Source organism: Microtus oregoni, unplaced genomic scaffold (genome assembly GCF_018167655.1).
Source record: "Microtus oregoni isolate MIOR12 unplaced genomic scaffold, Mior012 000186F_ref0000110, whole genome shotgun sequence".
In the NCBI taxonomy this organism is placed as follows: domain Eukaryota; kingdom Metazoa; phylum Chordata; class Mammalia; order Rodentia; family Cricetidae; genus Microtus; species Microtus oregoni.
The window spans coordinates 19655-45234 of record NW_024544844.1 but is presented as its reverse complement, the minus strand read 5'-3'; the positions used below and the strand labels follow the sequence as shown (position 1 = coordinate 45234).

General features: G+C 40.9%; 1 protein-coding gene across 1 annotated transcript; it reads right to left on the bottom strand.

The window, feature by feature from the left end:
* Nucleotides 1-852: 852 nt before the first annotated feature.
* On the bottom strand, nucleotides 853-1869 carry LOC121445416 (Y-box-binding protein 1-like). The gene has a single exon (XM_041647555.1). It carries the CDS (start codon nucleotides 1867-1869, stop codon nucleotides 853-855), a length of 1017 nt encoding a protein of 338 aa, XP_041503489.1.
* Nucleotides 1870-25580: the final 23711 nt, after the last annotated feature.

Here is a 25580-nt window from a genome sequence, read left to right as displayed (position 1 = left end):
CTCATTTTACTGATGGAGAAACAGGTTATGGGGGTAGAACTGGTACTATCATGAACCACCTTCAATCTTAGGGTTTTTATTGCTGTGAGGAGACACTATGACCATGGCAGCTCATATAAAGGAAAAATTTAATTGAGGGGTATAGCACATAATTTAATAAATACAAATGATTATCATTTTGGTGGGAAGCATGGTGGGATTTAGGCACACATGGTTCTGGAGGAGTAGCTGAGACTCCTACATCTTGCAGATAACAGTAAGTTGATGGAGAAAGTGGGTGGTATCATGAGCATAGAAAACCTCAAAGCCCACCCCACAGTGACAACCTTCACTTCCTCCAAAAAGGCCAAAGTCACTCCAACAAATCCACCCCTTGTATTATTGCCACTCCCCATGAGATTATGGGGGCCAATTACATTCAATCTCTTATACCCACAGATCAGGCCCACTCCTTCAAAACCAGGTAGAAACACCCTACCCCACCAGAAGCCCAGGGCACGATGTCACCACCAGAGCCCAGCCATTCCAGTACAGCATGCCCTGATATTCCAAAACAGCCTAAGCACAAGAAATGATCTTTTGGAATTAGTATTTAAGACCTTTATTTAGAGGTGTTTGCAGTTGGTTGGCATAATTTAAAGAACACTGAAGGTGTATTGAAAAATACCAAATTAAAAATACACAACACATTTGTTAGGTAAGACATGCTGCATAGTTAATGCTGATATTTCTATTGTATCCGGTCAACTGTCCAAAGAAAGCACTTGATGTTCATTCGTTATTCTTGGTATTTCATCTCCATTTCTTCTTGGATATGCAGACCACGTGATGGTATAGATGGTAACCCGGCATTTACTCAGTCACGCCTTGCTTGGTCTTGGCTGCAGACAGATTCTTATATGGTGGATCACATGCCTTTGTTATTTCTTTCCCACTCTGTGGCTTCTTTGGGCGTCTTTGTTGGTGATTGAAGTTGCAGTGATTATGACGTCGAGGTGGCTGCTGACCTTGGGTCTCCTCCCCTTGATTTTCCTCATAGTGCCCATTGCTGTCCTGTCTTTGCTGTCTTTGGCGAGGTGGGCCCCTGTGGAACTGTGGTCTGTAATTGCGATACTTATCCAGTCTCACTGGTACATCTCTCCCTTTTGTACCTTGTTGGCCAGCACCCTCCATCACTTGTCTTTGCTGGTCTTGTTGAGCTTGGCCTTCATGAGTGCATTCTGATTGCTCCTTCCTTCCACCAATCTTCCTATTCCGGTAATATTGCTGGGAATTACGTGGAGGACCCCTATGACCTCGATAGCTTCTATGCTGGTTATGCTCTGATGCATATTTACCACCTCGAATTTTTATTCCACCGGGGCCTGTAACATTTAACGCCATTGCACTCTTTTCTCCTTCAACAATATCAAACTCCACAGACTCTCCGTCTCTTACCCTGCGAAGGTACTTCTTGGGGTTATTCATCTTTATGGCAGACTGGTGGACGAATATGTCTTCTTTGGTGTCATTTACCTTGATGAATCCGTAACCCTTCTTGACATTGAACCATTTAACTATGCCCAAAACCTTCCTTGCGATGAGCTTCTTCTCCCTGATGGCCGGCACTGCTGGTGTGAGACAGCCTGGGATGTCACTGCCTGCGCTGCTGCTCATAGAGCCAGGCTTGGTATCTACAGCCCTGAGGATGGCATCAGGGGCAACAGCTGGCTGCTGGGTCTTCGCCTCACTGGTAATGGCTGCTGTAGTGGTGACTCCAGTCTGCAGGGACTGCTGTGTCTCCTCCAGTGGTGGATTGGTGACTAGATCAGCAGCCTGGGTGGTGCTCTCAGGGCTCTCTGGGGCCAGCTGTCCACTCCCGGTGTCCATCGACCTCAAGAAAACAATCGTAAAACCAAGTTTGTGATGAGGATTGAGGCCCTTAAAGAGAGAAGAAAGACATTCTTAAATAAACCTAGGAAAAGACAACTACAAAATTAGAGGTTAACAGCACCTCATTGAGCCTTCTCCAAAACTGATCACAGACTTGGTCACAAAGAAAGTCTCAACAAATAAAGGAAACCTCAAGTTACCCCTGTAACCTATCAGACTATCATGGATTAAAGTTGGGTTTCAACAACAACAGAAACATCAGAAAACCTACAAACTCAGAGAAACTGAACAGTTCTCTACTTAATAACCACCCAGTCAATGAAGAAGTAAGAGAAATGAAAGACTTCCTAGAATTCAATGTAAATGAATGTACAACTTACCCAAATTCATGGGGCACAGTGAACGTGGTGCTGAGAGGAAAGTTCCCAGCACTAAGTGCCTGCATAAAGAAATGAGAGAATTCTCATACCAGTGACTTCATAGTACACTTGAAAATTCTAGAACAAAAAAGAAGCAGCCACACCCAAGAGGAGTAGACAGTAGGAAATATTCAAAGTCAGGGATGAAAAAAAAAACAGAATAGAAACAAAGAAGGCAATGTAAAGAATCAGTTAAACAAAAGTTGGTTCTTTGAGAAAATCAATAAGAAAGACAAACCCTTATCTGTACTAACTAAAAGACACAGATTATCCACATTAACAAAATCCAAAATCAAAATGGAGTCTTAATGACAGAAACTGAGAAATTCCAAAGAATCATTAGGTCATTATTCAAAAATTTTACTATACAAAATTCGAAAATCTGAATGAAATAGACATTTTCTCTATGTAAATCTTGTACCCACTTTCCATCAACATGAGATAAGTAATTTAAACAGACCTATAACCCTCAAGGAATAGAAGCAGCATTTAAAAATGTACCAACTAAAAAGTACCCAGTGCCAGCCAGATTGTTTCAGCACAGAATTCTATCAGATTTTTAAAGGAAAGTTAAAACCAATACTCCTCTAATTATTCCAAAATAAAAACAAAAAAATATCTCCACATTCATTTTATGAAGCAATTGACATCATGAACCTAAACAACACAAAGACTCAATTCCATCACTAGAGGTAATATAAAATTAGAGGAGGGAAAGGCTTAGTCTGTTGAGGCTGTGCTTGCCCAGCCTTGGTAGAGGTAAGACTTGGCTGCTTTGCTTTTCTGTTGTTTGGGATGAGCCCCAATATCTGACTCTTGGCCTTTATTATTCGTGCTTTAAACACCTTGTCATGATAAAAGTCTCGGGGTGATCAGGGATATAAGTGACATGCCTAACAATTATTAAAACAATATATTCCTTCCTGAATAGAACACCAGTAGTGCAGTCACTAGGATCAACAGTTAAAATGGAACCTAAGGAAACTGAAAATCTTTTGTAAGGCAAAGGACAGTATCAATCTTTGATGTATAGACCAAAACGGCAGCCTACAAATGGGGAAAGATCTTCACTATGCCCACATCTCATAGAGTGCTGTTGTCCAAATACAAAAAGAACTCTAGGAACCAGATTTCAAAATACAAATAATCCATCTGAAAAATGGGGTACAGATCTAAAAAGAGAATTCTTGACGGAAAAGTGTCAAATTGCTGAGCAACACTAAGAAATGTTCAACATCTTTAGACATCAGTTTTGCAAGTCCAAACTACTGAGAGATTTCATCGTGTACCACTCAGAATGACTAATGTCAAAATGACAAGGGACAGCTTAGACAGGTTAGGATGTGGAGCATATGCAACAATCCTCCAAGGTGGATGGGAGTACAAACCTGTACAGGTAGTAAGGAAGTCAATATGGCAGTTTCTCTGAAAATTGATAATTGATTTACGTCAACATCCAGCTACACCATTCTTGGCCAAATACCCAAAGGATGCTCAATCTTACCACTAGGACTCTTGGTCAACTATGTTCCTTAGCAGCTTTATTTGTGATAGCTAGAACCTGGAAACAACCTAGATGTCCTTTATCTGAAGAATGAATTTTGTGCAGTGGACTATCACTCAGCTCTCATAAATAATGACATTAAGAAATTCAATGGCAAATGGATGGAACTAGAATAAAATCATCCTTCCTGAGCTAACCCAAACCCAGAAAGACAAAGAGGGGATGAGTTATTTATAAGCTGACATTAACTCTAAAAGATAACCATGCTACAAGCTATAGTCTCAGAAAGGCTTAGTTACAAGGAGGGCTCAACGGGGGCACACTTATCTCCCTGGGAAGGGGAAATAGAAGATATTTCATGGGTGAACTCGGGGCACACAGGAATGGGAACAAGCAGGATCAGGTAGGAGAGAGTACTGAAATAGCATACAGAAAAGGGGGTATATTCTGGGTCAGGTAGAAACCTGGTACAGACTCATGTACATCTACAAGTATGCCCCCAGCTAGTACTCTTAGCAATAGCAGATACAAAACCAGAGCATCTCATATGAACAGTCAAGACTACCAGTGGAGGGATCAGGCAACAGTCTATTTACATAAACTTTATTTTATTTTATTTTTTCTATTGAAATAAAGGAAAAAAAAAGTTTCAGCCTCCTCCCAGGCTCCCATTTCCCTCCCCCTCATCCTACCCTTCTCCCCTTCCCCCCACTCCTCTCCAGCTACCTCTCCAGTCCAAAAAGCAGTCAGGGTTTCCTGCCCTGCTTTTCTGCTCATTTCTGCCCCTGACAAAGGCATTATAGAACTCTTGATGCAGGGAGTAATTGGGACTGTCTGGGTAAGGACTTGGGTTGTGGCAAGAGCACTGTCTGCTGTGAGGATGTGTTTCTCCAGCAGTGAGTCCTTCTGACTGAGTCTGGGAGCTACTTGAACTGACTTTCCCCATGTAGGCTTTACCTGTCCTTATGGCCCCGATGCTTCAGGAAGCATATTTGAGAGTGACAGAATGCTTTTGGAGAGCCACGATAGCAAACCTGCTTTGCTCTTCTAGTACCTGTTGCTCAGATCCATGCAGTACAGTGAACAGTTTGCCTGTATACAGGTGTTTTGTTATAGATGTCTCGATAACAGCAAATGCCGAGAGGACTGGGTTGTGCTTGAATCCAGTCATTACTGGCAACTGTTGTAGCTGCTTTGTCTCTGTGGGTGTAAGGGAGCCTTGTCTTTTGTTGGGTTAGGAAGAGGTCTCTTGCCCAAGTTCGAAATGAACGTACTGCCTACCAACAAATTTAGCAGACTCACACTCTCTATGGCTTGAATGCCATTTGAATGAACAATTTGTTTGATATTGATGTTCTTCTCTAGAAGTCATAAAATGGTGACATTTGTGTGGTTGAGTAACAGAGCCGAGACAAGAAGCACAGATGCCTATAGAGTTCTGTCCTTAACTTCACATAGGAGATGAGCCGTGACAAAATGTCTCTTCTTGGTGAAGCTTTTATTGCCTAGTACTCTCCAGGGACAGGAAAGGGTCACGTCCCAGAGTTTTCCAAATGCTCATCTCATCCAGAGTTTCAGGGGTTTTTTGACAGTCTATGTTGGCTTTGGATTCAGAGGCGGTCCATGCCCTGTTCTGGAGGCTTGTTCTACCCCCTCCCTTCTCTGCTCAGGTGCTCACATCTCTCAAAGACGGATGGCTGCTTGACTGAGGACCCAGGTGGACAGCTTATCCCTCTCACTGTGGATCGCAGTGCCTCTGTTCCCAAAAGTCAGTTCTCGTGATACCTGTTTACATGGATTTGGATGCTATTCCTCTGCCATGCCAATGAGGAACAGAGGGAAAATGAAAAAATAAAACTTTGACTCAGCGCAGCAATGGAGGACCATCTGACTCGGGGCCATGCAAAACATCGAGTCCTGGCATCGGTGGTCACCCTGGGTTGTTTTGCCAACCAACTATTATTTTTTTTCCAATTAACTTGTTCCTCCTCACTGCTGGAGAGCCAGGATTTGAGAACTGAGCTAACAAAATGACATGACCACAAGATGGCAGCGTCACACAAGAATGTTTTTGGCTGTACCTTTGGCTGTTGCTTGGGTGGTTCCAGGGGCAGTGGCAGGAGTCCCCACCAGAAGCATAAGGGAAGAGAGTGATTCCAGCAGAGCAAAGGAAATGGGGGAGGTCTGCTCTGTCCATCCTTGAGGAAACTTTTCTGCCTCCAGGGCGCTGAATATCTGTTGGGAGGTGAGGATGGGGAGGTTAGCCTCACCAGCTGCACACGGGTGTGTGTTTATGTGTGTGTGTGTGTGCCCCCACACAAACATGGGTGTTCTTTCTCACACAGCAGTGTCTCACACAGCAGTGTCCTCCAGTAGGGTAGAGCTCAGTTCCATCCTCCAGATGCCAGTTCTCATTTAGGAAACAAATTGCTGTTCTCAGTCTAGTTTTATGGGCACCTTTTCCCGGGGTATGAAAGGAATTCTCAGTCCACAGAGTAATAGGTATCACATCAACTCAGTTTTCCTTAGTTGTGAACTCATATTTCTTCCTTCTGAAAAGTATGGAATTCTCTCCCATGCCCACAAGGCAAGTAAGGGCAGAAGGGAGGCCTGACATCTCATCCTTCTCTACTTTGTCTGAAGGAACAGAGACGCCTTAATCTGTCCTTTTGAGTCACTTTGTAGAGTGGAGCAGCAGGAACACTCGGGACAACCGCCCTCCCCGGAAGAAGGTACTTATCTAGGATATAAGGACCACACACTGGAGGAGAAACAGTCCTCTCCTGAGAGTCAGGCTGCTCTCTTTCAGCCATGACAGATCAGGACTTCAGAACAGCTTGCAGGGCTCACACTGATACAATGATTGGCAGAGCCACATCTTGACTATTACTGCTTACTTATGCATACTTGTACCCCAGGTTCCAGTTCTCCTCTATACTCACCCCAAGCTCTTGTTCAGTAGCTCCACGCTAAACTGGTAGTTACTGTAGTCCTGTATTTAATATTCTTCCCAATATGGCCACATTGAACAAATCTCCTCTCTGCTTGTCACCATGACTCATGTCATTAATCCCTGTATTGCAGGTGGGTGCCAAAGCCTAGCTTGCTGAGGCTGCTAGATCCCAGGCTTTTGTATCCCACTCTAAGGTAGCACTGAGAGTTGTGCTGATGCACAGGACCCATCCTTCCTTCTCCAGACTAAGTAGAAAAAGAAGGGTAAAGTGGGGAATTTCAGTTCCTACTGTTACTCTCTGACACTATGCCCATAGCACACAGTCAAGATTCTCATGTAATACATTTCTACAATCCACTGTAGTGTGTGTGTGTGTGTGTGTGTGTGTGAGACAGAGAGAGGGACACACACACAGGGGGAGGGTGATTTTTATTCGTCTCACTGTGTGTAATCATATGTGGAGGTCAGAGACTACATTTAGACACCGAATCTTCCACCATGATCACGTAGTCTTCATCCTAGAGATGTAGGGGTGATATATAAAATCCAATCAATATAATCCACCATATAAACAAATTGAAAGGATAAAAACATACAATATCATCTTAGACAACTCAAAATTTTGACAAAAATCCAACACCCATAAATGATAAAAGTCCTGGAGAGAATAGGCCTACAAGGAGCATACCTCAAAACAATGAAGGCAGTTTGATGCAAGGCTACATCCAAAAAAAATTTAAGTGGAGATAAACCCGAAACAATTCCACTAAACTCAGGAATAAGACAAGGGTTACCATTCTCTCCATATCTATTCGATATAATACTTGGTAGTCTAGCTAGACACACAGGAAAACTGAAGGGCATCAAGTACATACAAACTGAAAAGAAAGAATTCAAAGTGTTGCTATCCACAGGTAATATGATAGCGTACTTAAGCAGCCCCAAAACACTACCAGAGAACTCCTACAGCTGATAAACAGCTCATGCAAACGGACGGATACAAGATTACCTCAATACAACCAGTATCTCTGCTATGTACAAATGACAAATGGGCTGAGAAAAACATCAGGGAAATGATACCCTTTACAACTGCCACAAATAACAGAATGTATCTTGGGGTAACTCTAATCAGGCCAGGGAAGACTTCTATGATAAAGACTTTATATCTTTGAAGCAAGAAATTGAAGTAGATATCAAAAAATGTGCATGGATCTGTAAGATCAACATCGTTAAAATGGCTAGCTTACCAAAAGGAAACTACAGATTCAGTGAAATCCCCATCAAAATTCCAACACAGTGCTTTATAAAGCATGAAAGAATAATATTCAACTACATATGGAACAAACAAACAAAAAAAAAACCCAGGATAGCAAACTACAGATTCAATGAAATCCCCATCAAAATTCCAACACAGTGCCTTATAAAACTAGAAAGGACTATGTTCAACTACATTTGGGACAAACAAACAAACAAACAAAAAAAAAACCCAGGATAGCTAAAACAATACTGAACAGTAAAAGAATTTCCGAAGGTATCATCATCCCTGATTTCAAGATGTGCTACTGAACTATGGTGATAAAAAACCCATGGTATTGGTATAAACACAGACAGGTTGATAAATGGAATCAAAGAGAAGACTCAGCCTGAAACCCACATACCTATAGACACCCGATTTTTTTAATTTAAAAAGCCCAGAAATACATAGAGTACAAAAGACAGCATCTTCATTTGGTGGTGCTGGTGTAACTGGATGTTGACAACAAGATCCATATTTATCACTCATCACAAAACTCATGCCCAAGTGGATCACAGAACTCAACATAAACCCAGATAGATACACTAAATGCGACAGAAGAGAAAGTTGGATATAATCTCAAATGCATTGGCACAGGAGATGATTTCCTGAACAGAGCACCAATAGCAAAGGTACTAAGATCCACAATTAGTAAATGGGACCTCATAAAACTGAAAAGATTCTGTTGGGCGAAGATCACTGTCAATAGGGCAAAATGGTGGCATACAGAATGGGAAAAGGTCTTTACCATCCCACATCTGACAGAGGGATGCGATCCAAAATATATAAAGAACTCAAGAGACTAAATATAAACAAATCAAATAATCTAATTTAAAACAGGGTACAGATCTAAATATGGATTGTCAAGAGAAGAGACTCCAATGACCAAGAAACATTAAAGATGTCTAAGGGAGGGCTTCCAGCAAATGCTGTAACAGAAGTCCCTAGATTATTGTTCAATGTCTTGATATATAACAATCAAAAAGGGAGGGCACAAGAATTCCTTCCCATGACACAAGGAACAAACAACCATAATTACTTCCGTATACCTCAATACACGCAGTAAACATGCCCTAAATCAAATATTCTGTTGTCTGGTCCTTGAGGAGCAAGAATAGGTTTAACTCATCGGCTTTTGAAGATGGAACTGATTCAAAACTGTGGGTTCTAACAGCAATCTTCAGGTAAATGGATGGAAGTAGAAAATAGTGCACTGAATGAGGGCATTGGACTCAGAGCAGCAAATGTCAAAGGTTGCCTCTTCTCTGTGTTGCCTTAATCAACATCTTTAGGTGTGATTATATGACCTGTAGTTACTGTAGACACCAGGAAAGTAAATGAGACCTTGGTGGGAAGCAGGAAAAGGCGCTGTAGAAAAGGGACATAGGTGCCAGGAAGAGGAAAATAAGGAAATAGGGGTTTGCTTTTTTAGAACAACAAAGTTGCCGCTGAAGGAAAAAGCCAGAGGAGAGATAACGATCTCCTGGGATGATTGAAAAGCTTTAGGGAAAATCTATTATATGCATTATTAAAAATATAGGTATATTATATACAAGAGGGTCTGTATACATCTACACATATTTGAAATGAATTTATGCCACTTGTGAAATAATGCCCTTCACCCCTAAGAGTCATATATGGTCTAGATATCAAAAGCTCCTATGCTACACATGGGAACTCTGACTTGAGTTATTGGTAGGGGTTTCAACAGACTCCCCAATCTGTAAAGGCTATTTTGTTGGTTGCCTCCTTTAACTAGAAGGTAAATCCACATTACAGAAGATTCCACAATCTTCAAAGACAGGACTTGGAGGATCTGACCTGGGGTCTTCCCCTGTGAGGTTTAGCTCATAGCTCCAAAAGTACTGTGCAAGTTGCCAAGGGAAAAAAGGCAATTAAATCTCCTAGCCTTGAGTAAAGCATGCTTGCCATAATAATGACCAGTATGGAATACATATCCAGGAGAGAAGGCTGGCAGCTTTGTCGTAGGGGTAACCAAGAGCACCTAAGTGAACCTCAGATCTACTCAATAGGAGGGAATTCATGTCTGCTACTATACACCTAGCCAACGTCCCATGGCTGGTGAGAACATAAACCCTTGAAATGAACCGGTTCCTGCCACATTCCCAGATCAGTATAATTCTCTATTGCATTCTAAACACCTATCTTTATGTCAACAGGTAAATATGTGGCTCTCATTCCTTATCAGAGACGCTTCTTCTGCAGGTGTAGCGGCGTAAATGAATGCAGACAGATTGTAGAAAATATATACAGCTTTAATGGAGAAAAAGACTTACAGTACCACAGTTCCCATGGAGAACAGGATGCAGAAGGGAAGCTTGGGTGCACGCCTGGCCGATTTATAGGTAAACATTTACCCCAGGCTAACCCACCCCCAGAGAGCGGGGCTTAACCCTACATCTCCCCCTTTTGTCTAAATAAGACAGAACTAAACCAAATACAACTATAAACAATAATAACAAATAATAAATATAGCAAACAATTGAGAATAAAAGTTTTGCTAAACATTCTATCTCAAGGAGTCTAAATAAAGTAGAGAGTAACTACAATTATATAATCTTTAACTCCGTCAAAGATCTGAAAACGGAATAAATGTTACTTAACAAACAAGAAATATCCAAAATGTGCAACAAATAACAGAGACAACTGACTACCTGGGCAATTACCCAAAGTCTCGTTTGCAATGTTGAGTCAACCAACTTTGTCTAAGGCCTAACATAACTGACATACCATTATCAAATGTAAGGAACTTTCTTAGAATTATCTTACCCTGTCTTGGCAAGATAAGACAATCCTGTTTCATATCTTAGTCAGTAGTTGAGGTATGGGCTTTTTTTAACCCAACGGCCAGTTTTGCCAAGAAGACAAGCTCCCAGTGGAGTGTCTTTGGTATTCAACATTTTCTCAGGAGTAGAGTGGCATTGCCAGGAGTAATTGTGTCTCGTTGGCACAGAATTCTAAGTTAGATTAAAGGCCATTTTCTACAGCTCTTCGAAGAGGCTGAAGATTATACTATCTATACTAAATATAATCTCTATGTATCTAAAAGACCTGATTAACCTAAAAATAAATATGACAAACACATAATTCTCAATACCTACCTTGAAGACTAAAAGAATAAACAACTGTGCAATATATGAAGACAATAATCTTCAACTGTAAACAATGTCATTACATATCAAATGTAAACAATGTTATTATATAAATACTATCTGAGGTAGAAATGTACATTGTAAAATGGTAGATGTATTAATATAATATAGACAAAGTTTTAAGCATACTCTTATACAAAAATAGAGGTAGGAACACTCATATTCAATATTCAGTATATCAATATACAGGAAATAGCACCAATACAATTTTCTAAAAACAGTAATTCACAAATACCAATCATCCCATCAAACCAGTTAATCCCCCCTCTTTTTTTTGAAATTACCTCTAATTCCATAAAATATCCCCCCCATCCCCTCAACCCTGAACCAACCATTAAAAGATGTCCCTATCCCTGAGGGCAAACTCTGTTGGGAGAGGGGACATCATCCTCTAAAATTGCTTCTAGCTGACATGAGGGCGACGTTCTTATTAGGGGCTCCTGTGAAAGCAAATGATGGTAAAATTCCCAAATAAACCTTTGACCTAAGAAAATTATAACTAGTCTCTGAGCATTTTGAGAAGGTCCGGCCACAGTGTTGTCAAAAATGTGCACCCTTTGAAATTGTCTTGTGCAGTTGGTACCAAAAAACAGGTCTAATATTAGCGCTTAAAAAAAAAAAGAAAAACATATTCATGACGTCATAAAAACCAGATTGAGTTGATATTGTGGGACCCCATCTTCATCCTGGAAACTTCAAAGATTAATGTAGGAAAATTTGTTGCTTGTTATGGGAAATTTAACCATTAACAACAAGGACATATACTGACATATAAAGAAAGACACAGATATGAGGAAAAGCAAAGAAAGTTTATCAAGTATATAATTATTCTTATTCTGTCCCATTTCATGACTCCTGACCTGAGACAGAAACTCTGAGATATCTCTTATCAACAGGCTTGGAATTGAAGAGGGACTGAGCCATAGTCCAACTCCAAAACCAGCTTTACATATTTATAAAGAAGTGTTCAATTAGCCATATATAAAAAAATCAATACCTACATGTTACGGGAGGTCCTCCCACTCCTCCAGCCTATCGCCGCTGAGATACCAGCCCATTGGGGCGTGGTCTCTCTCCCTTTAAAAAAGCGGCCACTTCCCTCTCCTCTCTCTCTTCACTTCCTGCTCCGCCGGCGACTAGACTCCCTTCCTGGTTGTGCAGAGGGCTGACGGTGATCTGTAAGTTTTTTCCCCTTTAAATAAATACCACCCTATTAATCATAATTCCAAACTGGTGTGGCATTGTTTATGACTTACGCCTTCAGTTGGCACCCAACGTTTGGTTTTAGAACCTCTCCTTTCCCCACTCGGCTGCAAGCCGCGAGTTCGGCTTGGCGGGAGCCCTCCCTTCCTCAGCCACCGCCGGCCTTGGCCTCCCCAGGAGGATTTAAACTCCACAGGCCCGCGTTGTCTCTGCCGCGTGGTTTGCTCTTTTCTGAGTCGTTTTTAAATCTCCCTTGCAAGCACAGCTCTTAAGTGGCACGAACCAGAGCACGCGGTTGCTGAAAGCTGCAACCTCTCAGGGTGACTCTGTCACGTGGAGGCATAAGCGGCTTCCAGGTTGCTCTTCTCTACCCCTGGATTCTGGGTTTCTGGTTCTGTCTCTGGAATTGATTTAATTACATTTACTTTGTTGAGCAACTTACATTTTCCAGTTTTTAACAAATACTAGGCAGACTCTGAAACAGGACTCTGTTTTCGTCGCGACTTGGCAACAGCGCCACCTGCTGGATAATAGGTAATATGGCAGTTTTCGTTTCCAACGCAAATTTTACTGTTCTGTTTGCCAATACAATGGGTTATATCATGCAAGGTTTATATGACTATGGGGATAACTTAATTTACTGGTTACTAGGCTTCAGTATTCTTTTGAATATTCTATCATTTAGGAAGATCATGGCACTCCTAAGAACCATACAATCTTTACTAGAAACTCATGCAGGTCAGGAGATTCAGGATTCAAAAGAGACAATAATAAAGACAATAATAAAAAGACTTGAAATGATTGAAGAAATGATTGGAGCTGGTGAACAGAGTAATAAGGCACAAGGACAAGATACAATGCCAACACCAGCTATTAGAACTGGCTTACCCAAGGTTTTAGCGGCATACCCTATACTTAATTCTGACAAAGCGTCAACTTCAAAAGGCTCAAAGAGAGTCAGAGAAGCTAGATGGACGCCAATAGCAATGAATGATCTAAAAGAAATGAAGCAAGCTATTGTTAATTTTGGCTTGCACTCTGCATATGTAAAGGAAATGATAAGGACTTGGGCTTCTAATGTTAGAGCTACCCCCCATGATTTCCATCAGTTAGTGTCTGCAGTTTTAGATAATGGACCTTCCTTGATGTTTGGAATTTATTTCAGAGAAGAATCCAAACATATGGAACAGCAAGGAAGAGCAAAAGGTGTCGAGGTTTCCCAAGATCAAATTCTTGGTGCAGGAGAATATGCTGATCCACAGGTCCAAGCTCTTTATGATGATGAAGTACTGTGTCTATGTCACCAAGCAGCGTTAAATGCTTGGAATAGGATACAAGATCCAGCAAAAAGGGTTGAATCATATACTAGAATTAGGCAGGGACCGAGAGAACCCTTTATTGACTTTTTGCAAAGATTAATTAAGGCTCTGGACATAGGGGTAACAGACCCAGAAGCTAGACGAATACTTCTTGAATCTCTAGCTTTTGAGAATGCAAACATAGAATGCAAAAAGATAATTGGGCCTTTAAAGTCTAGATCAGCACCTATGGATGAATGGATTCAGCATACGATGAATGTTGAGACGTTTAGTTATAATGATGAACCTTGGGTAGGAGAAGCGATTTCCACAGCAATGAGGAGACACAAACTGCCAGGTGTTTTAATTGTGGTAAATTAGGACATCTGAAAAGGGATTGCAGGCACAGAATTTCTAGGAATACTATCTCCTCTGGGAATGACAAAAATAGGAGATCTAGGCCTTCAGGTATATGTAGGAGATGCGGTAAAGGCCGACATTGGTCCAATGAATGCAGGTCAACAACAGACAAACAAGGCAACCCGATACCATCAGGAAACTCCTTGAGGGGCCTCTCGCAGGCCCCCAAGCCAACAGTGGCCCAGTCATTCCCAGTCACAGTGGAGAACGTGCCTCAACAAGAAAATTAAAAGCTCCAATTTCTGCTGTAAAAAGTAATACTGGTCTAAATGATGAAATACGTGTGGAGGATGAGTCAAAAAACCCAGTAGGACAGAGTAAACGTATATTTTGGCAGACTTCTATTAATGATCAAAGACCAATGCTAAGAGTCTGTATAAATGGCACTTTTATTGAAGGCTTATTAGACACAGGTGCAGATGTAAGTATCATTACCCCAGAATCTTGGCATCCAAATTGGCCTCTTCAAGAGGTAGATGTTCAGTTCCTGGGAATTGGAACCCTATCTCGTGTAAAACAAAGCACAAGATGGGTTGAATGCATAGGGCCCGAAGGGCAAATAGGAAGACTAAGGCCATATATAGCCAATATTGCCATAAATTTATGGGGCCGTGACCTGCTACAGCAATGGAATACCCAGATTAACATTCCTGTATTTCCAGGAACTCATAATTCTGGGAAGGATATGATGAGGTATTATGGAAAAAGGTCACCAGCCATTCAGGCTGTACAAGAACATACAGCAAATACCAAACCTTTAGAGGTACCAACGGCCCTACCTTTAAAATGGCTAACTGAGAAGCCAATATGGACCAAACAATGGCCTCTAGCTGAAGATAAACTACAGGCATTGGAACAGCTGGTGCAAGAGCAACTAGATGCTCACCATATTGAAGAATCAACCAGCCCTTGGAATTCTCCTGTGTTTGTTGTAAAAAAGAAATCTGGTAAATGGAGAATGGTGACAGATCTAAGAGCTGTCAACAAAGTAATTCAACCTATGGGCCCACTACAATCTGGAATTCCTTTGCCTTCTCTGTTACCAAAAGGATGGCCTCTTATAGTTATTGATTTGAAAGATTGTTTTTTCACTATACCGTCACAAGAAAAGGATAGAGAAAAATTTGCCTTCACAGTGCCTACTAATAATAATTCTCAGCCTAATAGGAGATATCAATGGACTGTCCTCCCACAGGGTATGCTCAATAGTCCTACACTGTGCCAATATTTTGTAAGTAAGCCATTGGAAATAATTCGTAAACAATTCCCCAAGTCCATCATTTATCATTACATGGATGACATCTTGTTATCTGATTCAAATAAAGATACTTTAGAAAGGATGTTTGAAGAAGTAAAGAAAGTCTTGCCTAGGTGGGGATTACAAATTGCCCCTGAAAAGATTCAAAGAGGAAATTCTATTAATTACCTAGGTTACAGAATAGGGTTAGAGAAAATTAAAACGCAAAAGGCACAAATTAGGAGAGACCGCTTAAAGACTCTTAATGACTTCCAAAGATTGTTAGGAGACATTTCCAGTCTACGACCAGCTGTTGGGATAACACCTGATCTAATAGTTCATTTAAACAAAACCTTAGATGGTGATAAAGATTTGAATAGTCCAAGAGAACTGACAGCTGAAGCAGAAAAGGAACTGACAATGATTGAGGAAAAATTACAGGAGGCACATGTGGATAGGGTGAACCCAAATCTCAGCTGCATCCTAGTCATATTGCCTTCCAGAATTTCTCCTACAGGGATTCCAATGCAGAGGGAAGATATTATTTTAGAGTGGATATTTATACCTAATAAACCAAGTAAAAAATTAAAAACTTATGTGGTAAAAGTCTCTGAATTAATTATAAAAGGTAAGCTGAGACTTCGTCAACTAGCAGGTATAGACCCAGCAGAAATTATAGTGCCTTTTACTACTGAAGAAATAAAAAAGTTATGGGAAGACAATGAACTGTGGCAAAGAGCTTGTGCTAATTTTTTGGGAGAAATTAATAGCAACTATCCCAAAAGTGGTAGACTTAACCTCATAAAAAGAACTTCTTGGATTCTTCCTAGAATTGTACGTGATGCTCCAATAACCGGAGCCCGTACGTTCTATACTGATGCAAATAAATCAGGGAAAGCAGGTTACAAGTCAGATGAATTGAGTAAGGTGGAACAAAGCCCTTATAATTCTGTCCAGAAGGCAGAATTATATGCCATTCTTATGGTGCTAAGGGATTTTAAAGAACCTCTTAATATAGTTACAGATTCACAATATGCAGAAAGAGTTATCTTGCACATTGAAACCACTGAATTTATACCAGATGACACAGAGTTGACTTCATTGTTTATCCAGGTACAAGACATAATCAGGAACAGGCTTTGTCTGATGTACATAACACACATCCGGTCCCATACAGGTCTGCCTGGTCCTCTAGCCCAAGGCAACGCTGAGATTGATCAATTATTGATTTGAAGTGTGTTGCAGGCCTCAGAATTTCATAAGAAGCATCATGTCAATAGTAAAGGCCTAAAGAAAGAATTTTCCATTACTTGGCAACAAGCTAAGGACATTATAAAGAGATGTCCTACTTGTTCTTTCTATAATCAAACACCGTTGCCTGCAGGGAGTAACCCAAAGGGTACTAAGAGAAATGAAATCTGGCAGATGGATGTGTTCCACTTTATGGAATTTGGTAAATTAAAATATGTACACCACACCATAGACACGTATTCAGGTTTTCAATGGGCTACTGCCCTGAGCTCAGAAAAGGCTGATTCAGTAATCACACATTTATTGGAAGTTATGGCCATCATGGGTATACCTGCGCAAATAAAGACAGATAATGGTCCAGCATATGTATCTAAGAAAATGAAACACTTTTTTGATTATTATAATATAAAACACATTACAGGTATACCAAATAATCCTACAGGTCAGGCAGTTATAGAAAGATCAAATCGTACTATAAAGGATATGCTGAACAAGCTGAAAGGGACTGAAAATACCCCCAAAAATAGATTACATAATGCTTTGTTAACCTTGAATTTTCTTAACGCTAATGAGAAAGGAACGACGGCAGCAGAGAGACATTGGATAATGGAAAAGTCTGCTGAACTAAATCAACCGATTTATTTCAAAGATGTGCTGACCTCTCAATGGAAGCCAGGAGATGTGCTACGTTGGGGAAGGGGTTTTGCTCTTGTTTCCACAGGAGAAGAAAAATTGTGGATACCATCAAAATTAATAAAGTTTCGATTTGAAGAGGAGAAACCTCTTGGAAAGGAGAAATGACAACTTATCCACAATGATGATATTCATACAGGTGGTAAGAAAAACATATAGAATGGGGGCAGGGTTCTGTTCTTATCTCCACAGGAAAACACTCATCTTTGAAAAATTCAAGGGACCCTGGATATTTGAATACTGACAGATGGAAAAATACCTGCCCAATAGGAAATATCAAGAAAACTGAATGGGTTGTGTAAGTAAAATTAAACCATATTTCTAAATTTATAAAGCTGGTTTTGAAGTTGGACTCTGGCTCAGTCCCTCTCCAATTCCAAGCCTGTTAGTAAGAGAAAAACACAGAGTTTCTGGAGTTTCTGTCTCATGTCAAGAGCCATGATGTGGGACAGAAAGAAATATGAGTTTAGAAAACATCTTTGCTTTTCTTCATATCTATCATACTTTTCATTGAATATATCTATCATGTCTTTCATTGAATATATATATATATATGTCTATATGATTAATGTTTAAGTTTTTTATAATGAACAATGAGTTTTTCCTGAAGTGACATTTGAAGTTTCCAGGAAGAAGATGGGGCTCCATAACAACAACTCCACCTGGTTGATATGACGTCATGATACTGATAGCGCTACTACAAGACCTGCTTGGGATACCAGCTGCACAAGACAGTTCCAACTTGGTTAGCTGAAATGGTGCACATCTTATACAACATTTTGGCCAGACCTGCACAAAATACTCAGAGACTATTTGCAATTTTAAAAGACATTGATCTTGAAATTTAACCATCATTTATTTTACTTTCACAGGATCCCCCAGAAAGAACGTCGCCCCCATGACAGCTGGAAGTAATTCTAGAGGACGACGTCCCCTCTCCCAGTAAAGTTTGCCCTTGGGTTTAGGGACATCATTTAGGGGTTGATTATAATTAGTATACGATTGAGGGTTGGGGGAGGAATTTTATAAGCTCAGGGATCATTTTGAAAAAAAAAAGAGGGATGATGGGATAATAGATTTGTAATTGTGAGTTACTGTTTTTAGACAAATATATTGGTATAGATTCTTGTATATTGATACAAAGTTAAATTATATTGACTATTGTATGCATGCATGTTTCTACCTCTGTTTAAAAAATTTTTATGTATTGACATATATTATATTGATATATATATTGTATATATTTACCATATTGCAGTGTACATTTCTACCTCTGATTAAGATACTTATATAATGTTTGTGTATTGATATATATTTACCTACTGCAATGTATATTTGTACATTGTCTATATTTGGAGGTCATTGTCCTCATTTGTTTCACAGTCGTTTATTGTCTTAGTCTTTAAGTTAGATAGATATTGAGAATTATATAGACTAATAGTCATCTAAGTTTGTCATTTATAATTAGACTAATCAGGTTCTTTAGGTATATAGAGATTATACTCAGTATAGATAGATAATCTTCAACTTCTTCAAAGAGCTGTAGAAAATGGCCTTTAATCTAACTCAGAGCTTTGTGGTAGTGAGACACAATTGCTCCTGGCAACACCACTCTATTCCCGAGAGAATGTTGAGCACCAAAGACACTCCACCTGGAGCCTTCTTTTTGGCAGAACTGGGCTTGGGGCAAAGAAATGCCCATACCTCAACCACTGACAAAGATACAGAGCATGCATCAATGGATAAAACAAGGCTGTCATGTCCTGCCAAGACAGGGTAAGATAGTTTTGAAAAGCTGCTTGCCTTTGAAAATGGTATGTCAGTTATGTTAGGCCTTAGCCAATGTTGGTTGCTTCAACGCTGCTAATGTGACTTTGGGTGATTGCCTAGGTAGCTAGTTGTCCCTGTGATTTGTTGCATGTTTTGGAAGTTGTTTTACTGAACTTCCTAATTACCCAGGTAACATTATTTCCCTTCTCAGATCTTCGATGGGGTTGAAGACTATATAAATGTAGTTACTTTCTCTCATGACTTGGCCAAGTTATTTATTATACAAGACCTAAGCTAGTTAGAATAGGATATTTGTACTTATTGTATATAATCATAGTAGGTTTAGAACTCTCTTATTTAAACAAAAGGGGGAGGTGTTACGGGAGGCCCTCCCACTCCTCCAGCCTATCGCCGCTGAGATACCAGCCCATTGGGGCGTGGTCTCTCTCCCTTTAAAAACGTGGCCACTTCCCTCTCCTCTCTCTCTTCACTTCCTGCTCCACCGGCGAATAGACTCCCTTCCTGGTTGCGCAGAGGGCTGACGGTGATCTGTAAGTTTTTTCCCCTTTAAATAAATACCACCCTATTAATCATAATTCCAAACTGGTGTGGCATTGTCTATGACTTACGCCTTCACCTACAGAATGTAGAGAATTTTATTATTGATCCTTAGTGGGTCATAACTAGTTTCAATCCATCAGTAATTAAATATTCAGGGTCCCTTAAATTTTTTGAAGATGAGTATTTTCCTGTGGAGATAAGAAAAGAACCCTGCCCCCAACCTATCTGTATTCCGTACCATCAGTATGCTCACTATCCTTGTGAATGAATTGTTATTTATCTTTTCCAAGTGGCTTCTCTTCTTCAAACCGAACCTTTATTAATTTTGACGGTATCCACAATTTTTCCTCACCTGTGGAGACAAGAGCAAAACCCCTTCCCCAACGCAGCATATCTCCTGGCTTCCATTGTGAGGTCAGCACATCCTTGAAATAAACTGGTTGATTTAGTTCAGTAGACTTTTCCATTATCCAATGTCTTTGTGCAGCCGTCGTTCCCTTCTCATTAGCGTTGAGAAAATTTAAGGTTAACAAAGCATTATGTAACCTATTTCTGGGGGTGTTCTCCATCCCTTTCTGTTTGTTTAAAATAACCTTTATAGTTTGATTTGATATTCCTATGACTGTTTGACCTGTAGGATTGTATGGTATGCCTGTAACATGTTTGATATTTTAATAATCAAAAAACCATTTCATTTTCCTAGAGACATAAGCAGGACCATTATCCGTCTTTATTTGTATAGGTATACCCATGATAGCCATGACTTCTAATAAATGAGTGATTACTGAATCAGCTTTTTGTGAACTTAAAGCAGTTGCCCAGTGAAAGCCTGAATAAGTGTCAATGGTTTGATGAACATATTTTAATTTGCCAAATTCTGCAAAGTGGAACACATCCATTTGCCAGATTTCATTCCTTTGGGTGCCCTTTGGATTAGCCCCTGCAGGCAGTGGTGTTTGGTTATAGAAAGAGCAAGTAGGGCATTTCTTTACAATCTCCTTAGCTTGTTGCCATGTAATTGAAAACTCTTTTTTAAACCTTTGCTGTTAACATGATGCTTTTTATGAAATTTAGAGGCCTATAGCACATTACCAATCAATAATTGATCAATTTTTGCATTACCTTGTGCTAGAGGACCTGGCAGACACGTATGGGATCGGATGTGTGTTATGTACAAAGGGCAAAGCCTGTTCCTGATCAAGTCTTGTACCTGGATAAACAATGAGGTTAGTTTTGTATCATCAGGTATAAATTCAGCAGTTTCAAAATGTAAAATAACTCTTTCTGCGTATTGTGAATCAGTAACTATATTAATAGATTTTTTTAAAATCCCTTAGCACCATAAGAGGCGCTTGTACCACTGTCGGGCAGGGCGGGGCGTACAGACTCCTGGTGCGGGGCCAATTCCAAACCACTAGGGCTAAGTCTCCCATCCCGTTTGCCGACTTTCTAGCAGGCACCAGGAAAAATCGAGTCTCTGTAGATTTTCAGTGACTCAGAATCTCAGCTGCTTCTGCAGCCATAGTTGGGCAGAAGCGAACGAGCAAGGAGCAGTGCTGAGAGGGTACAATCTGCGCAGAGAGAGAGAGAGAGAGAGAGAGAGAGAGAGAGAGAGAGAGAGAGAGAGAGAGAGAACTCCGGAGGGGTGGTGCTGCTGGCTCCCAGCAGTTGCCTTCAGGAGGCTCCAATTCTGGGCGGGTATCCGCAAAGCCTCACTGGGTGCCAAGATGTAGCGGCGTAAATGAATGCAGACAGACTGTAAAAAATATATACAGCTTTAATGGAGAAAAAGACTTACAGTACCACGGTTCCCATGGAGAACAGGAAGCAGAAGGGAAGGTTGGGCACATGCCTTGCCAATTTATAGGTAAACATTAGCCCCAGGCGAACCCGCCCCCAGAGGGCGGGGCTTAACCCTACATGCAGGGTCAGAGATCATTAAAGATGGAAACCAACAAATGTTCAAAAAGCAGAGAACCACTGACCCTGTGGGTCCCATCCCAGTTTGGTACATCTACAATACAACCCTACACATTAGATTCATAAAACCTCTTGGGGTAGACTTTAGTGGGTTCATGGAGGAGGACAATGTGAGGGAGTATCTCAAAGTAGCCTCAGGGAGTCCCGGAACCTGACTGGATTCCCTAAAGTCCTCTCTGCCAGGGTAATCAATAAAAGCTGAGAATGGCTTCTAGACAATCCAAGCGGCAAAGAGACTCAGAGTCCAGACCAATGGCCTGGAGGAACCAGAAACTAGCTGAATTGCATGGAAGAGATTAGACCAATAAGTCAGATTGAAGGGCCATTCTCCAGACTGATGAGCTGCCTGCAGGCTGTGCAGTGTGCTCCAGGTTCCCAGTTTGTGAGCTGTCACTAAAGCTGAGATAGGCCTTGGTGATGCAACTGTCTTTGAGTCATTCTTACCCATAATCCTCTAAGTAAGCACAAAAACTGCCATTGGTTCACCAGGCTGGAAGTTGTTGGAAGCTGTAATTTGCTCTGGTATGTGTTTTTTATGGAGGGGAGAATAGACATGAATGTCGGGCCTTCCCAGCCAAAGTTTTGTTACACAACAGGGGCATGGGATATTTTGGGGAATGATTGAAAGGCCCGAGGACCAGGAAGACTTTTAGAAGATTGTGTCCTCTCTGTGAGACAAGAGTGGCAGCCATGTAATGTTAACAATATGATTGCCTAAGCGTGGCCTGCACATTGCTAACTCCAGTCAACATCCACCATGACTGAGGGAACTCTAATAAGACCCACCCCTAGAAGAAGAGTCAAGGGCAATTCATAGTGGAGGAAGGGAAAAATCAGTCTTACCAGAGAAGATTTCACACCAAACAAACACAATTACATATGAGCATAACTACATAGGCTCTGTAGGATGGTTATCTCTAAGTCTGTGTTTGTCTCTCTGTCTCTGTCTCTCTGTCCTCTCTCTCTCTCTCTCTCTCTCTCTCTCTCTCTCTCTCTCTGTAATTACAAAAGAAGTTACAAACTTGTGAGGGAGTGAAGAGTGGAAGAGAGGGGAGTTGTTGGAGGAGGAAAATGTGGACACAATATACATTTCAAAGAAATTCTCTAAGTAGTAACACAATAAATGTTTTTAAAAAGAAAGATACTTTGGGCAAATTTAATACTAGAAAACTAGTAGATGCTTGAGCTAAGCCAAGCTGTTCAGTCTGTCACACCAGGCTTTGGATAAAGTTGTTTGTCAGTTTCTGCTTTGTTTATTGCTGTTTTATTTCAAAATATACCTAAGAAACAGTAGAATATACGTTCATCTACACTGGATATCAAATAAGACAGAAAGAAAGGATTTAAATCACAAACACTAGATAACATTACTGCATTCATAGACTTCATAAATGTAAAAGATCGATGAAAGTCAGTGGTGAGGTAATGATTTCATTGGTCAACAGAGCCTAATGGAAAGGCAAATGTAACAGTGAAGTCATGTTAAAGGAGATTACCTCATAGTCCTTGCACAGTGATGAGCTCCATTCAAACTAGCAAGTCCTGTCAGTCTGTTTTGTGCCATTACCAACTCATGGCTCTACTTCCTTTCCTCTTCTCCCTTTCCATTGCCAACTAGACCCTGGCATACTTTGCTGTCAAACACACACATCATGACAGATATAGGTATAGATATAGATAGATAGATAGACAGACACATAGATACACATAGATAGATACAGAGATAGAGGGGAGAGCTGGAGCAGGGAGAGAATGAGAGATTGTAAATGATCAAAATTACAGGATTCTTCTTTTCCTGAGTATTGTTCTATCTCTTTCCCTCGAAATCACAAAGTTTATTTCCTCACGGCTGAACAGACTTCCATTGTACAATGGTATCCGCTTTACATCATCCGTTCATCTGTAGATGGACAAAAGTGCGGAGTCCATGGCCTGGCTACTGTAAACGATACTGCTGGAGATACACATACACTTGCATGTCTGTAGTACACAGATCCTTTTTGGTACATTCCTGGGAGAGTTACAGCTGGATTTTATGGTAGTGCTATTATTAGTGGAATTTGCTACTATTGCTCAGAGAGGCTGGACTAATTTAAATTCCCACTGGCAGCCCATAAGCGTTCTTTTCCCAGGATCTTTGTAAGCATTGCTGTTGTTTTCTTAATGATTATTTTATTCTGACCAGGGTGAGATGGAATTGCAGTGTGGTTTTGAGCCATGTATCCCTGATGACTAAACATGTTCAATGTTTTCATGATCTTATTGGCCATTTGTACTTAACTTTTGGAGAAGTGTTTGCTCATTTCATTTGTGCATTGATTGATTGCCTTATTGGGTTTGGGTGTTGAAGTCATTTAGTTCTTTACTATCTGTAAACAGTAACCTCCTCTCAGATGCATAGTGACAAAGATTTTCCCCTTCTTATAGGCTGTCGCTTCACCCTGTTAAGCGAAGCGCTTTCCTGTACAGGAGCTGTATCATTTCATGGGGTCCCATTTGTCTACACTTGCTACCATTTCCTGAAATGTTGGGGTCTTTTTAAAGAAGTTTTTGTCATTGCCTAAACCTTGAAATGTTTCCTTTGGCGGGTCCAGAGTTTGGGTACTACTTTAAGGTCTGTGATTAAGGTCTCTAAACCCACACCCTGCTAGGTTCCATCTTCAGTGTGCTGGCTGTTCACATTTTCCACACACATATTTCAGTGTTCAAAATTCTGAGGGACTGCGTGATTCCATTGAGCTTTGCAGCTGGATATTCTCATCCTAGCATGATCAAGCTGTTTTTTTTAAAACCTATTATACTCCTGTGTCATCAGAGTGGAAGGGCTGGTCCTGCCCCACATGGGCTGCAACACTATGGGAGCAGGCCCTACACCTCTCCATGGCATCAGAGTAGTGCTACTCAGTGGGTGGGGATATTTGTGAGCCTTATCTGAAGGGGCATAAACGACCAACAATTAAAATTAACCAGACTAGCTTTAATATAAAATATTCATCTTTAATAAGGGGAAGAAGGGGAGCTTACAAAGCCAGGGTTCCAATGGAGCGCAGGAAAACAAAGAGGAAGTGGGAAGCACACCCACAAGATTTATAAGTAAATCTTGGCCTTAGGGGAACACACCCCACAAACAAGGTGATTGGCTGAGCTTCCTCTTCACTTATCAGAGGATATTGGATTGGGATAGCTGCCCCTGCCCCCTCATCTGACAAGGGTAAGTAAGGGTGAGGGAAAGATGCCCTTCTCTGTAGTGTGAATTCAAATTGGTCTTAATAATAAAAACCTGGTGTCAGATATTGCGGTAAATGCTGGAATGTCAGAGAGACAAAGTTCATTTTACAGCCCCTTCTTACCTTGCCAACACTTCAGCCTGAAAAGGGGTGAGCTTCTGTTTGCTCCTGCCTTATATTACTGTCTCCTCCTTCCTAGTGCTGGGATTAAAGGTGTGAGCTTCCACCATCTGGCTCTGTTTTTCTTTTACTTAGACTGTATCAACCTCTTGTAGTCCAGGGTGGTCTTGAACTGTTCATCTTCCTGCTTCCTATTCAAAGGTGCTGGGATTAAAGGTGTGTGCTAGCACTGCCTGGCCTCTATAGATAACCAGTGTCTAATGCCGCCCTCTGTTCCTCTTAGAAGCCAAACTTGTTAGAGCACAAAAAAAATATCACCACAATTCTCCCTCATGCCTTCCACCTGCAGCAAACCAGAGCTGACCTGGTCCCTCAACAGATGCAGCTCTAGGGAGAGTAGGCCCTGCCCCTCTCCTGGTCACAACAGTAGAGCTGGCCATGTTGTTGTCGGGGAGGTGGAATGGTAAGAAAACGCTATGAATGTAATTGTGAGTGATCTGGTCCAGGCCCTTCATCTAACATACAGTGGCATGGGCAAGGGACAGAACCCCCTCCACACACCTCGAGGATTGTTTAAGGTGAGGAAGCTGGCTATGGGGTCAGAA